The sequence below is a fragment of the Sus scrofa genome, chromosome 9, assembly GCF_054392235.1.
Source record: "Sus scrofa isolate SSC_HxYL_T2T_F1_AM1 chromosome 9, Sscrofa_HxYL_maternal_Yorkshire_Landrace_v2.0, whole genome shotgun sequence".
Taxonomy (NCBI): domain Eukaryota; kingdom Metazoa; phylum Chordata; class Mammalia; order Artiodactyla; family Suidae; genus Sus; species Sus scrofa.
This window is the reverse complement of record NC_139391.1, coordinates 90835784-90854041: the sequence shown is the minus strand read 5'-3', so window position 1 is coordinate 90854041 and position 18258 is coordinate 90835784. Positions and strand designations below refer to the sequence as shown.

The 18258-nt window shown below is 36.4% G+C and overlaps 2 protein-coding genes across 2 annotated transcripts in view; one reads left to right on the top strand and one right to left on the bottom strand.

Moving 5' to 3' along the window:
- AHR (aryl hydrocarbon receptor) overlaps positions 1–18258 on the bottom strand; it is a 489182-nt gene that overhangs the window by 374580 nt on the left and 96344 nt on the right. The window lies entirely within an intron of this gene.
- AGR3 (anterior gradient 3, protein disulphide isomerase family member) overlaps positions 2017–18258 on the top strand; it is a 79451-nt gene continuing 63209 nt past the window's right edge. Inside the window, 1 exon segment of the mRNA XM_084978601.1 lies at positions 2017–2056. Within this exon segment, the coding sequence (XP_084834727.1) occupies positions 2017–2056 (40 nt within the window).

Genomic DNA, 18258 nt, shown 5'->3' with positions numbered 1-18258 from the left:
ACTATATACCTGTTTATGTAAATCTTTCCAGAGTGTGTGTCTATATATTAACCACGTAACAGTAAAACACAGTCATCCATCATTGTAGCTGTTTGCCACATGCCAAAAATGTATCTCTGCATCTGAATTTTCTAAAAAGAGGCAGCTAATTAATATTTCATGAAATGCTTCAATGTGCCCACTGCAGTTCTGCTTTCAAAGTGCCATCCTATGTCCACTCCTCACTGAATTGAGCATAAAAATTTCTAATACCTACCATGCACCTATAGACATGCTAAATGTTGTAGAGATACAAATGTGATGCCTACTAAGATTTTTAACAGAATTTTTGGGAATTGCTTAGAAATCATGGTGATTCTACCAAGCTGAGTCACAGGAAGCCCAGCAGTGATTGGTTGGCAGACTGATATACCTGAGGCTTCCAGGATTTGTGATCCTCTCTCCAGTGGATTTTTATTGTGACTTCTTGAGTCACCATTTAACCATTCCAGATGTTGGGAGTGATGTCTGTGGCGGATCCAAGATTATGTGCCACTTGGCATTTTGGCCATACAATTTATTGCTAAATTTGAACTTGGTCTGGAAAAACTGATTCCATTTTGGAATGTCAGCACTTAAATTAGAGTGACAAGGAACACATGGAACTTGACTTTATCACATTAGAAGCTTTTCTATCATGTCATATTGTAGAGCTAAGTCATCACAACTATGACTTATCATGGGATTCATTGTAAGTTTTGAAGGTCCCTATAAAACTTAACCAATTTAGCCCAATAAACACCCCAAAACACCTTATAATAATTTTATCTTCTCAGAATAATATTACATACTGAACCTAAGAAGTGTGGCATAGTATTTAAAATACATTTAGGAGTTCACCCTGCGGTTTAGTGTGTTAAGAATCCAGGAGTTCCCGTCCTGGCGCAGTGGTTAACAAATCCAACTAGGAACCATGAGATTGCGGGTTCAGTACCTGGCCTTGCTCAGTGGGTTAATGATCCGGCATTGCCGTGAGCTGTGGTGTAGGTTGCAGACGCGGCTCGGATCCCGTGTTGCTGTGGCTCTGGCGTAGGCCAGTGGCAACAGCTCCGATTCGACCCCTAGCCTGGGAACCTCCATATGCCGCGGGAGCGGCCCAAGAAATAGCAAAACAAAGACAAAAAAAAAAAAAAAAAAAAAAGAATCCAGCATTTCTGCAGCTGAGAGATAAGTAGCAGCTGAGGTTTGGATTCAGTCCCTTGCCTGGGGAACTTCTATATGCTGCAGGGAGAGAGAAAGAGAAAGAAAGATAGATAAAATATATATAGTATTATAAAATATTTGTAGTGGAAGTGAAATGATGGCTTAGATTATTTTGTAATAATATGAATGGGTTTGGGGAAACTGAGTAGGGGCCTAGATGAAATAAGAGTGCTCATATATATAAATAATTATTGAAGCTTGGTAATGAGTAAATCAGTCTCCTTATACTCTTCTATCTACCTTTCTGTACGTCTAATTTTCCATAATGTTTTTTGAAAAATGCAGGTATGACTAGAAAATCAATCCTAATCTTTATCTCTATAAATATTCTATCAGAGGTGCTTTATCAAAGAACCAGTTGTCAGGACTTCCCATTGTGGTACAGTGGAAATGAATCTGACTAGAATCCCTGAGGAAGCAGATTCGAACCTTGGCCTTGCTCAGTGGGTTGGGAATCTAGCATGCCATAAGCTGTGGTGTAGGTCACAGACGTGGCTCAGATTCTACATTCCTGTGGCTGTGGCTGTGCCATAGGTCAGCAGGTGTAGCTCCGATTCCACCCCTTGCCTGAGAACTTCCATATATGGAAGGCTTTAGGGAAATGGCCAAGATATTAAAGTAGGAAGACCCTGAGCTCATGGGTATGCAAAATTTACATGCCAAAATTACAACTATTTACAGAGCTGCTATCAATAAGAATGACCTGAAGAATAGCAGAAAAGATCTTCTACAACTAAAAATATAAAGGAAAAAAAACACAACAAGATCAGTAGAATGGGTGAAGATGTGATGCAGTCAAGATCCAGACCCCCAGGTAAGAGACCCAGGAAGGGAGGATAATCACAATTTCAGAAGATCTCTCCAAGGAGCAAGGAGTACCAGTCCAACATTGGGCTCCTCAGCCCAGGGGTCCTGCACCATGATGAAGAGCGCCAGAATGTTTGGCTTTGAAGGCCAGCAAGGCTTATTTCCAGGAGAGCCAAAGGGCTGTAGGAAATAGACAACCCATTCTCAAAGGGTGCACATAAATCTTACACACTCCGAGACCCAGGAAAGTAGCAGTAATTTGAGAGGAGCCCAAATCAGACCCACTTTCTGATCTTGGAGAGCTTCCCAGAGAGTCAGGAGGCACCTGGGACTTGCCCTAGGGATATAGACAGGGGCAGTAGTTATTTGGGGGAGCTTGTTCTGCCACAAGGTCACTGTTGCTGGCAAGCACCATTTTGGAGTCTTCCCTAGAATTTATTAGTGCCAGGACCTGAACCTTCTCACTAGCCAGTCAGCACCAGTCCTGAGACCCCTCTACCCAGCCAAGCAGCTAGCTACACAGGGATACAGACCCATCTACCAGCTGGCTGCAGCAAATGTAGGCCTTCCTGATACCAGAGGCTGCCCCACAACATGGCCTCACCTACCACAGAGCCCAAACCTGGCCCCACACAACTGTGGGCCAGCATTAGTCCCAGGAAAGCCTGGGGTCTCACAGCCAGCTGCATCAGGACTCAGCCCTGTCCATTAGCAGGTCCACAATAGCTCAAGGACCCCCAAACTCCAACAACCAGAGATCCATGGACCTGGCCTTACCTACCACTGGGTGGGCCCAGAACCAGGACTCACCATAATGCGCAGCCAGCTGTGCCAGGACCTAGCTCCACCCACAGTGATTGGAAGTCTCATCACTAGGAAGGGTTGGCAATCAATCAAGAGGAGAGCAGCCACATGTGTGAGCACACTCACACTACTCAGCCCACCACAATAGAACGACACATGCAGTCTGTGTAGGAGACACCTCTAGAGCACACAGCTCTGGTGAAAAGAAAAAAACGTGCTCCTAGGTCACATAGGATGTCTCCTATATATGGCCACTTAGCCAAGATAGAGAAATGTAAACAACTTACCTAATGCACACACACCCACATACTTAAAAATTCAGAGTCAGGCAAAATGAGATGACAGAGGAATATTTTCAAAATGAAGGAACAAGATAAAACCCCAAAGAAGAGCTAAGCTAAATGGAGATAAACAATCTACTCAATAAAGAGTTCAGAGTAAGGATCATAAAGTTGCTTAAAGAACTCAGGAGAAAAATGGATGAATACAGTGAGAATGTCCACAAAGAATTAAAAAATATATAGAAGAACCAGCATTAAAAATACAACAAATGGAATTTTTAAATGCATGAAAAGGAATCAGCACTAGGTTAGATGATACAGATGGATAGGTCAGTGAACTGGAAGACAGAGTAGTGGAAATGCTTCAAAAGAAACAGGAAAAAAAGTATTTTTAAAAATGGGAATAGTATAAGGATATCAAACAAACTAACATTCATAAGGGTCTCAGAAGGAGAAAGAGAGAAAGAGACAGAGGACATATTTGAAGACATAATAGCTTAAAACTTCCCCAAAATAGGAAAGGAAAACAGACATCCAAGTCTAAGAGAGTCCCAAACAGGATTAATCTAGAGGAACACATTATGACACATTGTAATTAAAATTGAAAAAATTAAAGACAAATAGAATATTAAAAGCAGCAAGGAAAAAGCAACTTGTTTTATACAAGGGAACTTTCATAAGGCTATCAACTGACTTTTCAGCAGAAACTCTGAAGGCCAGAAAAGAGTGGTATGATGAAATGGAAAAGTCTACAACTAAGAATACTCTACCCAGAAAGATTATCATTCAAATTTGAAGGAGAGAAAAAGAGTTTTACAGATATGCAAAAGCCAAAAGAGTTCAGCACTACAAAGTGGCTTTACAGGAAATGTTAAGGGAACTTCTCTAAGTAGAAAACAAAGACCACAACTAGAAAAATGAATATTATAAAGGGAAAAATCTCACTGGTAAAGGCAAATATATGGTAAAGATAGTAAATCAACCATGAATAAAGCTAGTAGGAAGGTTAAAAGATAAAAGTAGTAAAATCATCTATATCCACAATAAATAGTTGAGGGATATAGAAAAAAAAACATGATCACAAAAACATTAAATGGGGGGATAGTAAAAATGCAGCGTTGTTAAAATGTGTTTGAATTTAAAAGAGCATAAACTTAAAATAACCATATATATGTATCATGGTAACCACAAACCAAAAAATCTATAATAGACATATACACACACACAAAATGGCTTCCAAATGTAACACTACAGATAGTCATCAAATCACAAGAGAAGAAAGGAAAGAACAAAAAAGGATGACAAAAACAATCTCCAAGCTATCAACAAAATGGCAATAAGTACATACCTATCAATAAATATTTTTAAAGTGTATGGACCAAATGCTTAATCAAAAGAAATAGAGTGGTTGTATGGGAACAAAAACAAGACATCTATATGCTGCCTCACTCCAAATCTAAAGACAAACACAGACAGAAAGTGAGGGAACGTAAAATGTATTCTATGCAAATGGGTATCACAAGTAAGTCCAGGTAGCAATATTTATATAAGACAAAAGATAATTTAAAGAGTATTAAAATGAAAAGACAACCTAGAGAATAGGAAAAAAAATCCCTGCAAATGAAATGAACAATGAGGGATTAATCCCCCAAATATGCAAACATCTCTTGCAATTTTATATCAAAAACCAAACAGCCCAATCAAGAAGGGCCAGAAGAAAAAAAAAGAGTAGTTCCCATTGTGGCTTGGCAGTAATGAACCCAACTAGTATCCATGAGGACACAAGTTTGATCCCTGGCCCCACTCAGTGGGTGAAGGATCTGACATTGCCATGAGCTGTGGTGAGCCATAGACATTGCTCAGATACTGTGTTGCTGCAGCTGTGGGTAGGCTGGAAGCTGCAGGTCCAATTCGACACCTAGCCTGGGAACTTCCATATGCCATGGGTGTGGCCCTAAAAAGAACAAATAAAAAAAGGTCCAGAAGATCTGAACAGACATTTCTCCAAAGAAGAGAGACAGATGGCCAAAAAGGACATGAAAAGATGCTCAATATCACTGATTATTGGAGAGAGGCAATCAAAACTACAATGAGGAATCACCTCACACCAGTCAGATGACCATCATCAAAATGTCTATAAACCATAAATGCCAGAGAGTGTGGGGAGAAAAGGGACCCCTCTTACACTACTGTGGAAGTGTAAATTGGTGCAACCACCATGGAGGGTAGTATGGAGTTTCCTTAAAAAAATAAAGAGAATGAGCATATAACCCAGGAATCCCACCCCTGGGCATAGATCCAGGGAAAGCCATGATTCGAAATAATACATGTACCCCAATATTCATTGCAGCACTATTCACAATAGCCAAGACATAGAAGCAACCTAAATGTCCATGATCAGAGGATTGGATAAAGAGGATGTGCTACATATATACAATGGAATATTACTCAGCCATAAAAAGAACAAAATAATGCCATTTGCAGCAACACAGATAAACCTAGAAATTATACTAAGTGAAGTAAGTCAGGCAGAGAAAGACAAATATTATATGTGATCACTAACATGTGGAATCTAATAGAAATGATACAATAGAACTTACAAAACAGAAATAGACTCAAAGATTTTAAAACCAAACTTATGTTAATCAAAGGGGAAATATGGTGGGTAGGGGATATATTAGGGGATTGGGATTGATATATACAATTGACTATATATAAAATAGATGGGTAACAAGGAACTACTGTACAACACAAATAAATTTACTCAATACTGTGTAATAATCTATATCAGAAAAGAATCTGAAAAGTAATGGATATATGCATAACTGATTTACTTTGATGTACATCTGAAATTAACATAACTTTTTAAGTTGACTATATTCTAATAAAATTTTTTTAAATATATAAATAAGTTAAATTAAATTATATGGTTATAAGAGACAAGCCCCTCAAAAAAACCCTACACCATTATATAATAATAAAGGGATCCATCTGACAAGAAGATATAATAACTATAAATATATATACATTATGTTATATAATAAATAATACATATTGTAAATTGTATATTTACAATGTATGTACATAAATACATAAAGAAAATAATACATATTGTAAATTGTATATTTACAGTGTATGTACCTAAGTACATAAAGCAAATATTAGCAGATATAAAGGGAGAAACTGACAATAAGGTAATAATAGTAGGGGACTTTAACATACCAGTTATGTCAATGGACAGATTATCTAGAGAGAAAATCATAAAGAAACACTGGCCTTAAATGATACATTATACCAGGTGTATTTAAGAAATATATATAGAACATTCCATCCAAAAGCAGCAGGATATATATTCTTTAAAAGTACACCTGATCATTCTATAGAATAGCTCACATGCTAGGTCACAAAACAAGCCCCAATAAATTTAGGGAGACTGAAAGCATATCAAATATCTTCTCCAACCACAACACTATGACACTATATTAAAACCCATACATTACAAGCCCACAGCTCACATTATACCCAACAATGAAAAGCTAAAAGTATTTTCTCTAAGATAAGGAACAAGACAAGATGACCACTCTCATCTCTATTTCAAAACAGCATTGGAAGTTCTAGCCACATCAATTAGACAAGAAAAATAAATAAAAGAAATACAAGTTGAAAAGGAAGGAGTAAAACTTTGCAGATGACATGATACTATATATAGAAAATCCTAAAGATGCAATGTAAAATATATATATATATATATTAGAACTAATAAATAAATTCAGTAGATTGCAGGATAGATAGGTGGTACATCCTTTGACACCAGTCTGAGTAATATTTTTGTACATACATAGGCGGTACATCCTTTGACACTAGTCTTAGTAATATTTTTGTACATCCATTTTCTTGGGCAAGGAAAATGAGCAAAATAGACAAATGGAAATACATCAAACTGAAAAGCATTGGCACAATGAAGAAAAGTGTCAACAAAATGAAAAGGCCACCTACTGAATGGGAGAAGATATTTGCAAACAACACATCTGATAAGGGGTTAATATCAAAAATACACAAATTACTCATACAACTCAACACCAAAAATCAAACAAAAATCTGATTGTAGAATGGGCAGGATCTGAAGAGACATTCAGAAGACCTACAGATAGGCAACAGGCACATAAAAAAGATATTAAAAATCACTAATCCTCAGGCGTTCCCGTCGTGGCGCAGCGGAAATGAATCTGAGTAGGAACCATGAGGTTGTGGGTTCGATCCCTGGCCTTGCTCAGTGGGCTCAGTATGCAGAGTTGCCGTGAGCTGTGGTGTAGGTCACAGACACAGTTCAGATCCTGCGTTGCTGTGGCTATAGTGTAGGCCAGCAGCTGTGGCTCCGATTCGACCCCTGGCCTGGGAACCTCCATATGCCATGAGTGCGGCCCTTAAAAAGCAAAAAAAAAATAAAAAATAAAAAAAATAAAATCACTAATCCTTTAGGAAATGCAAATCAAAACCACAATGAGATATCACCTCACACTGTCAGAATAATTATTATCAAAAAGATAACAGATAAGTGTTGGCAAGGATGTGGAGCAAAGAAAACCCTCATGCACTGTTGATGAGAACGTAAATTGGTCAGCCACTGTGGAAAAGAATTCCTTGAGAAATTAATAGTTCCTTGAGAAATTATACACAAATTTACCATATAATCTAGCAATTCCACTCCTGAATATATAAAGAAAACAAAAAATAATTTAAAAAGATATATTCACCCCTTTTTTCATTGCAGCATTGTTTACAACAGCCAAGATATGGAAACAACTTAATGTCCATTGATAGCTGAATAGACATTGAAGCTGGAGTATACACACACACTCATACTCACTTGAGTATTATTCAATCATTTAAAAAATGAAATCAGAGTGCCCCTTGTGGGGCAGCATAAACAAATTCAACTAGTATACATGAGGATGCTGGTTGAATCTCTGGCCTTGTTCAGTGGGTTAAGGACCTGGCATTGTCATGAGATGTGGTGTTAGATCACAGATGCAGATCAGATCTGGAGTTGCTGTGTCTGTGGCATAGGCCAACAGCTGCAGCTCCAATTGGACCCCTAGGCAGGGAACTCTCATATGCCACAGGTGCAGACCCCAAAAAAAGGCAAAAAATAAAAAATGAAATCGTACTATGTGCCAACAACGTGGATGGATTAGACAGTATTATGCTAAGTGAAATAAGTCATAAATAAGAAGGCAAATACTGTAAGAGTTCACTTATACATGGGATCTGAAAATCAAAACAAACATAATAAAACATGCACAGAATCATAGATACAGAGAACAAACAGGTGGTTTCCAGGGACAAGGGGAATAATAGAAATAGATGAGCAGGTTTAAAAGGCATAAACTTCCAGTTAAAAATAAGTGAGTCACTAGTATGAAAACTACAGTGTGGGGAATATAGTCAATAATTATGTATTATCTTTGTATGGTGACAGATGGTAACTGGACTTATCAGGGTGATCATTTTGAAATGTATAGAAATATCCTATCACTATGTTGTGCACCATGGACTAACAGAGTGTTGCAGGTCAGTTATACTTCAAAAACAAATGAACAAATTCACAGAAAAAGAGATCAGATTGTGGTTAACAGAGGTGGGGGATGAGGGGAGACTGAATTGGATGAAGGTAGTCAAAAGGTTCGAACTTCCAATTATAAGATTAATAAGTACTTGTGTGTAACATACAACATGATAAATATAATTAACACTGCTGTGTGTTTTATATGAAAGCTGTTGAGTAAATCCTAATAGTTCTTACGACAATGAAAATTTTTTTTCTTTTATTTTGTATCTAAAGGCAATAATGAATTCACTAAAAGTATTGCAGTAATCATGTCATACACTCTAAACTTACAAAGTGCTGTATGTTCAACTACATCTCATTGAAACTGGAAGGAAAAAAATAAAGAGGCTTTAACTCAAACACAACTCCTAACATGGCAAGCTTGTTAGACTGAGAAAGCAAGGTGTTCCTTTAGGCTGAAGACAGGCCTACATTCACCTGCTTTCCATTCTTCACTCCAGAAAGAGCAGAGAAGCTCAAATCCTCCCCTCCCCACCCCAGGGCATACCCTAACCATGGCCCACTAAACAGTAGCACTCTGAAAGAGAGGAACCCAGAAAAGAAGAATTTAAGCAAAACCATGTTGAGGATACAGTGCATTTTCCCCTCAGGCCATGAACAGCAGTCAAAACAATTCAACCCCCAGGTGTCTTTTCAGTGAACCCGAGGGCCGCCCGTGGGAGTGGGGGAGGGGAACAGAAAACTCCTCCGCAGCAGGAGCCAGCTCCAGAGTCCAATTGAGAGTCCTCTTCAAGGAAGGAAAAAAGAAAGTCAATCCAAAATAAGCCACAAGAGAGGCCTTAAATCCAAAAAGACAAAATCTAATCAAGTACAAACACTTGGAGTTTTCACCTCCTACATTTTTACACTAAAATCCCTGTGCCTGGTGCTGTTATCCCAGAAGGACACAGAGGAATCACTTTTTTCCCTGACCCAGGGTCACAATCTCTCCCATCTTTCTCCTGACTTAGAAATGAGAGAGAGAACAGATGAAATGAGTCTCGATTTCCCCTTACAGGAACACACAGGGCACTAAATGAGATACTTATCCCGTCTTGGGATCCCTCATGTCTTACAATTGTTTCCTTTGTGCATTTTTATCCTTCTTACAGGAAATTAAAAAGTCTTAAGGGCTATCACTATTTCTGACCTGATGCAGAATTTTAACTAAAATTCAGGGTTGTTGTTTTTTTAATTTATTTTTCATTTAAACACACACATTATTTTCCCTAATACAAGGATGAACCAATTTCAGCCTTCAATGATCCATGACTACATCTGAAAGGCTTATAGCCATCCCAGCATATTTACTGTACAGACTCAGTGCATTACCATAAATGCATGAAATGAAGTCATATACTTTCAATTACTCCATTCATGAAAATGTCTTTTCAATCACAGTTTCTTTTTATGAGACCAGCTGTTTGTTTCAAATTATAGTTCAAGAGCCAAGTTTCAAGGGCAATGAAAGTTTTGCTATGCATCACTGTCTAAAAGACAATGACAGACCAGCTAAGCAAAAACTTGGGATTTTACAGGCTTTACATAGTGTAAAATCTCCCACATGTCAGGGGCCACATTTTTCAACATTGATGAGGATTACTGAAAAAGTACCTCATCTAAGAAAATTTCCAAATGTTGGCTAAAGGTGTTCTCTCTTGCTATAAAATCCTAACATTAGGAAGATACACCTGCCTCAAAAACAGTGAGTTTTGCTATAGATGTTAGTCCATGCAATTGAATCCCATTGTCTAGTTTAGTCAAAAACTTAAAAAGAATAATTCACATTATTATTGATGAAGTATATAAGCATGAGGAATCCATTTCTGTTTTAGACTTAACATATGCAATTTTACCTGCCCTTGGTACTTTGAAATGGAAACAATGAAAGTGAGTGGCAACCTACTTAGTCTTTGAGCTGCTGTCATTGCAGAGACTGTTTCTACTGCTGCTATAGAATATCAACTAAACTCATGTTTACTCAACTAGAAGTAGGTGTTCATGAGACAGTAGGTGGAGAAAGCAGGAGTTAAATAGAACTCCCATAACCTACATTTAACACAGGTTACACTAAGCTAGACAGTCAACTAGACCTTAGGAACCCTCATCGTCTCATTACTCAATTTAATGAAACAAAGAGCATGATGGATCTACTTAGGAAAAACATTGGACAGGTTCTCCAGGATGGAAGAATAGTAATCTAATTCCTTCCATAACTTCAGGAGAAACACATGCATGCTCCATCAGTTGATAAAATAATATGTCCTGGCACCCAAGGTCACAGGTAAAATGTCAGGTTTAACTATTGAGACTTTTATTAAGAAAACATGAGTTATATAGCCACAGTCAGTATCTCTGATCTTATCCAATAGCATTGAAGTTAAGTACCAGAATGCTGCTCATTTGAGCAAAGTAAATAATGTCTAGAAAAATCATCATTCCTATGACTGAAATTAAATTCTCTAACATCCCCTCACAAAGAGCAAACCACCTTAAGTCAGTTCAATAAAACTATTTTGGATATTATATATACAAAAAAAAGCATTAACAATAGCCATGGCTGGACAGTTTAATATCATAACAGCCTTGGATTTAAAACTTTCTTAAAGTTTAAAAACTTTGGAAAGTAAAGTGACTTTGCTCACCCTAACTAACCAACCTTGTGAATTTTTCATAGTCTTGTTCCTGACCCTGCAAGAAATCTTTTAAATAGCTATTTGCTTTAGCAGAGTGAAAATGCATTTTTATCTCCTTGTCTTCTTACTTGTCTCTGAGGACTTGCACATAATTCTGTTCTACACCTGTTCCTTAGAAGAATGTTCTTTAGTGACGTATGTTGTTCAGTTTTTATATTCTTGCATGGTCATGAGAGAAACACTGAGAAAAATAAAACCATAAAGATTTTGCTGGAAAATACACTAAAATCTAACACTGTTTTCTTTTACAGTCTAAGACTATAATTCATTAGTAGGTCTAACCCTTGATCCAGCTAACCTCCTTTGAATCTTCCTGTTTATATACAAGTTAATATGTTTAGAATGTTAAGGATTTCACTTCACCTAATCTTAGCTAAGGAACTGAAACTAACATAAACAGGAAGACTGAAAAAAGTTAATTTATTAAGTAGACCTAGGTTATATGTACCAATAAAGTAAGCCTCCAATTTGGAAAAGACAGTGACTAGTTTTTATGCAAATATGTGTATTCTTTTTGCCTTTATAGAGTATTTAAAAACTGTGTATAATTGAACAATTGTTAGTGGTGTACTTATTTTTCATATGAATATTATAATACACCCAAGCAAGTAAAGTCTAAACATCACCCATCATTTAGAAAAGAAAACATTGAGTTCCCACTGTGTCTCAGTCAGTTAAGGACCTGACTCTTTTTCCGTATGGATGCGGGTTCAATCCCTGGCCTTGTTCAGTGGGTTAAGGATCCAGCATTGCCTCAAGCTGCAGTGTAGGACACAGATGTAGCTCAGATATGGCATTGCCATGGCTGTGGTACAGGCCTCAGCTGCAGCTTTGATTCAACCCCTAGCCTAGGAACTTCAATATGCTGCAGATGTGGCCATAAAGAGAAAAAACAAAATAATAAATAAATAAATAAATAAATAAATAAATAAGAAAACTTTACTATAACTATAAAATTAAAATGGCTGATTATCAGATTGCAATCCATGTTAATGCTAAACCTATGTCAAATTCATTCTAAAAATGATGAAAGCTTTTGAAAAGATCTTCTAAGCAATCTCATGACTTTTGTTTTCATTATAACTCATTTCTTTTAATACCTGAAATAGACCATGATGACGTACAAGTTCAAACAATATTTGGAACATTTTTGACAGTTGCAAACTACAAGATCATCCCAAATAATAAATTCCAGGAATCACAGTGTATAAGCAGAAAGTACACCTATTTGGAAGATCTGAAAGATGATTTATCTTTATAATGCTATTTCATGTTTTGATGAGATTATTTAAAATCCACTATGATAAACCTTGATTATTGGAGTAAACCTATCTGTGTTTAAATTCTTCTAAGCACTAATTTAATAATTATAATTGTATCTGGAAGAGTAGGTTTCTTTTTATACTTTATCCAAATTACATTTTGTTTCTTTTAATGCACAAAAGTGATGCCATCCATCAGCATGAATTCTTGGTAGCAGTTGCAAACTTGAGGAAATAGTGACACATAAAAAATAAAGATGAGCCATAAACAGATTCCTGGTAGTAATGTAATAATTCCACGTTCAGTTGTAGCACAGAAACTTAATTCATCCAAGTGGCGTGTATAATGTTTCAGTTGGAGTCTAATAATTATCGTGTCTTACATTGACCAAAATAACTTGGTTACAATTGACACTTGAATAAAATTTCTCCTAATCCAGGTAAATCAGATGTATCTCCACCTACTAAAATTTTTTATTTTCCTCAGTAAGATTTATATCATAAACTTAGTACATTTTTTGCATTTTTAATGATTTTTATTTTTGTCATAAGAGTTGGTTTACAGTGTTCTGTCAATTTCTACTGTACAGCAAATTAACCCAGTCACATATATATTCTTTTCCTCACATTATCCTACATCATGTTCCACCAAAAGTGGGTAAGTATTGTTCCCTGTGCTATACAGCAGGTTCTCATTGCTTACCCACTCCAAATGCAATAGTTTGCATCTATTAACCCCAGATTCCCAATCCATCCCACTCCCTCCCCCTCCCTTTTAGCAACAAGTCTGTTTTCCAAGTCCATGGGTTTCTCTTCTGTGGAAAGGTTCATTTATGCCTTATATTGGATTCTAAATATAAGTGATATCATATGGTATTTTTCTTTCTCTTTCTGACTTACTTCACTGAGTATGAGAGTCTCGAGTTCAATCCATGTTTCAGCAAATGGCATTATTTTGTTCTTTTTTGATGGCTGAGTAATATTCTATTGTGTATATATACCACATCTTCTTAATCTAGTCATCTGTCAATGGACATTTAGGTTGTTTCCATGTCTTGTTTACTGTGAATAGTGCTGCAATGGACACATGGGTGCATGTGTCTTTTTAAGGAAAGTTTTGTCTGGATACATCCCCAAGAGTGGGATTGCTGAATCATATGGTAGTTCTATATTTCATTTTCTGAGGAACCTCCATACTGTTTTCCATAATGGTCGTACCAATTTACATTCCCACCAACAGTGAAGGAGGGTACCCTTTTCTCCACACCTTTTCCAGCATTTGTTATTGGTCCATTTGTTAATGATGGTGTGAGGTAGTACCTCATAGTAGTTTTGATTTGCATTTCTCTTTTATCAGTGATGTTGAGCATTTTTTTCATGTGCGTGTTGGCCATCTATATACCTTCTTTAGAGAAATGGCTATTCAAGTTCAATTGGGTGGTTGATTTTTTTGCTGATGAGCTGTATAAGTTGTTTGTATATTTTAGAAATTAAGCCCTTGTCAGTTGCATTGTTTGAAACTATTTTCTCCCTTTCTATACATCGTTTTTTTTGTTTTGTTTTGTTTTAATGGTTTCCTTTGCTGTGCAAAATCTTGTCAATTTGATTAGGTCCCATTGGCTTATTTTTGCTTTTATTTCTGTTGCCTTGGGAGACTGACCTAAGAAAATATTTGTAAGGTTGATGTCAGAGAATGTTTTGCCTATTGCTCTTCTAGAAGTTTTTTGGTGTCTTATGTTTAAGTCTTTAAGCCATTTTATGCATGGCATGAGGAGGTGTTCCAGTTTCATTGATTTACATGTGGCTGTCCAGTTTTCCCCAGCACTACTTGCTGAAAAGACTGTCTTTTTCCCGTTTTATATTCTTGCCTCCTTTGTGAAAGATTAATTGACTGTAGGTGTCTGGTTTTTTTCTGGGTTCTCTATTATGTTCCATTGGTCTGTATATCTGTTTTGGTACCAGTACCACACTGTCTTGATGACTGTGGCTTTGTAATATTGCCTGAAGTCTGGGAGAATTATGCCTCCAGCTTGGTTTTGGCAATTCTGGTCTTTTACGGTTTCATATAAATGTTTGGATTTTTTGTTCTAGTTCTATGAAAAATGTCATGGGTAAGTTGATAGGGATTGCTTTGAATCTGTAGATTGCTTTGGGTGGTTTGGCCATTTTTACAGTATTAATTCTTCCAACCCAAGAGCATGGAATATCTTTCCATTTCTTTGAATCCTCTTTAATTTCCTTGATTGATGTTTTATAGTTCTCAGCATATAAGTCTTTCATCTCCTTGGTCAGTTTTACTCCTAGGTATTTAAATTTTGGGGGTGCAATTTTAAAAGCCATTATATTTTTGTATTCCTTTTCTAATACTTCATTGTTAGTATACAGAAATGCAACCGATTTCTTTTTTTTCTTTTTTTTTCTTTTTTTTTTGTCTTTTTGCCATTTCTTGGGCCACTCCTGCAGCATATGGAGGTTCCCAGGCTAGGGGTCGAATCAGAGCTGTAGCTGCCAGCCTATGCCAGAGCCACAGCAATGCAGGATCCGAGCCGCATCTGCGACCTACACCACAGCTCACGGCAACGATGGATCGTTAACCCACTGAGCAAGGGCAGGGATCAAACCTGCAACCTCATGGTTCCTAGTCAGATTCGTTAACCACTGCGCCACGATGGGAACGTCCTGATTTCTGAATGTTAGTCTTGTAACGTGCTACTTTGCTGAATTCATTGATCAGTTCAAGTAGTTTTTATGTGGAGTTCTTAGGGTTTTCTGTATATAGTATCATGTAATCTGCATATAGTGACTATTTTACCTCTTCTCTTCTGATTTGGATACATTTATTTCTTTTATTTGTCTGATCGCTGTTGCTAGGACTTCCAACACTGTGCTGAATAAAAGTTGTGAGAGTGGGCAACCTTGTCTTGTTCCTGATTTTAGCAGAAGGCTTTCAGCTTTTCTCCGTTGAGTATTATATGTGCTGTGGGTTTGTCATAAATTGCTTTGATTATGTTAAGTTGTGTTCCCTCTATTCCCACTTTGGTAAAAGTTTTGATCATGAATTGATGTTGGACTTTGTCAAATGCTATTTCTGCATCTATTGAAATGATCATGTGGTTTTTGATTTTCTTTTGTTACTGTAATGTGTGGTGTTTGATTTCCATATGTTGATCCATCCTTGTGAACCTGGCGTGAATCCTTCTTGGTTGTAGTATATGATTTTTTTAATATGTTGTTGGACTCAGTTGGCTAAAATTTTGTTGATAATTTTTGCATCTATATTCATCAGACATATTGGCCTATAATTTTCTTTTTTGGTAGTATCTTTGTCTGGTTTTGATATTAGGGCAATGGTAGTTTCATAGAATGTCTTTGGGAGTGTTTCTTCTTCAACCTTTTGGACAAGTTTAAGAAGAATAGGTATAAATTCTTCTTTCTATGTTTGGTAGAATTTGCCTGTGAAGCCATCTGGTCCTAGACTTTTGTTTATAGGGAGTGTTTTTACGCATATTCAATTTCATTTCTAGTGATCAGTCTATTCAGTTGATCTGTTTCTTCTTGATTCAGTTTTGGAGGGCTATAAATCTCTAGAAAGTTGTCCATCTCTTCTAGGTTGTCAAATTCGTTGCTACATAATTGTTCATAGTATTCTTTTATCATTTTTGTATTTCTGCAGTTCCATTAATATTTCTCCTTTTTCATTTCTTATTTTGTTGTTTTTTTTTTTTCTCTCCTCTTCCTTGAATGTCTGGCCAGAGGTTTGTCAATTTTATTCTTATTACACATATTCTTAGTCATTTTATAGATGTATATAGATATATTTGTCTTTTTGTCCTTTCTAGGGCTACACCTGAAGCATATGGAGGTTCCCAGGCTAAGGGTCCAATCAGACCTACAGCTGCTGGCCTACACCATAGCCACAGCAACATGGGATCTGAGCCACATCTGCAAACTTCACCAGAGCTCACAGCAACGCTGGATCCTTAACCCACTGAGCAAGGCCAGGGATTGGACCCGCAACCTCATGGTTCCTAGTTGGATTCGCTAACCACTGAGCCATGATGGGACCGAGTCATTTTATATTTTTGAATTTTTTTTCAACCCACAATATTTCCCATATAGTGCTTGTAAATCAAAAAACATTTCCATTTTTATTTATTGTCTTGTTAAACAGTCAACTTGCCTCTATCTGTGTGTTAGTTTCAGTTTTTGTTTTTGATTTTTCAAAAAAGGTAAACATTGGTGTAAATATTGATACTTTTTTCTTTCTGGATCCATTTTTCGTTAGTCCTAGTTCTTAATGCATTGATTAGAAATGATTAAATAGCGGTGGGGTTTTTATTTTTTTTATTCTTTTTAACAGAATAAAATACATACATTTACACACAATTACATTCACACAGATTATTATAACATGGATCTTAAGAAACAGATTAAGTGATTCCCACTGGAGAAGTGGAATGGAAAATATGCTGAGACAAATAGGAAATTTATTCTATACTTTATCCCAATTTTATGGATTTCATCTTTACTACTTAGTTTTGTCTATTACATTTCAATTTTTCTTTAAAAATTAGCATTATATTAAATTGTTATATTATGCAACTAAAATTTATAAAGAAAGCCTTATATACCATTAAATATTTTATATAGCATAGTAAAAAGAATAACTTAACTGGTAAGCATAACAAAAATAATACACCCTCTGAAAATAAGTAAAATATAAAATGCATAAGGTGGTTAAAAAACAGTGTAACTATATAAATATGTCCTCACAATTTGTTCCATCTCATTGATTCTTCAATAAAGGCATTACACCATTCTAGGTGATGTGATAAACAAGCCATTATAGACTTTACATTGTACCATGGAGATAAATGGTTATTAATAATACAATTATAGAACTGTATTATTTAATTGTACAGTGGCATTATTTAATTATAATTATCATAAGTTCTTTGATGGAGAGGAAATCAGAATCAGATCTAAGAAGACTTCAGCATTCCAAGAATGATGTCAAATGACCCCCTTCATGGTGGATTATGCACTTATTTACTATGAGATATATTTCTTCTCCAGAGATTCCTTGTTTGTGTATCAATTGTAGATTTTTGGTTTGCAGTTATTCTGAAGTTTTGATGTAAGAGTCTATATGTATATGAGATTGTTTTAAGTTGTTGTTCTCTTAATAGCAAGTTCATCTCCGGTGTCCCACATTTGTACCCACCTCTTCTCATGATTTCTGATTTTGGTGGTATAATCGTGCATGGATGATTTCCTATCTTTACTGTATATATATATATACCTCTACTGGTGAGCCTTGTCATTTGTGGAATTTTTGTTTCCTGTTGCTGTCTTTTCTTTTCTGCCTAGAGAATTTCCTTTAGTATTTGTCATAAGGCTGGTTTAGTGTTGCTGAATTCTCTCAACTTTTGCTTATCTGTGAAGGTTTTGATTTTTCCTTCAAATCTGAATGAGAGCCTTGCTGGGTAAAGTAATCTTCGTTGGAGGTTTTTGCCTTTCATCACGTTAAGTATATCATGCCACTCCCTTCTGGCCTG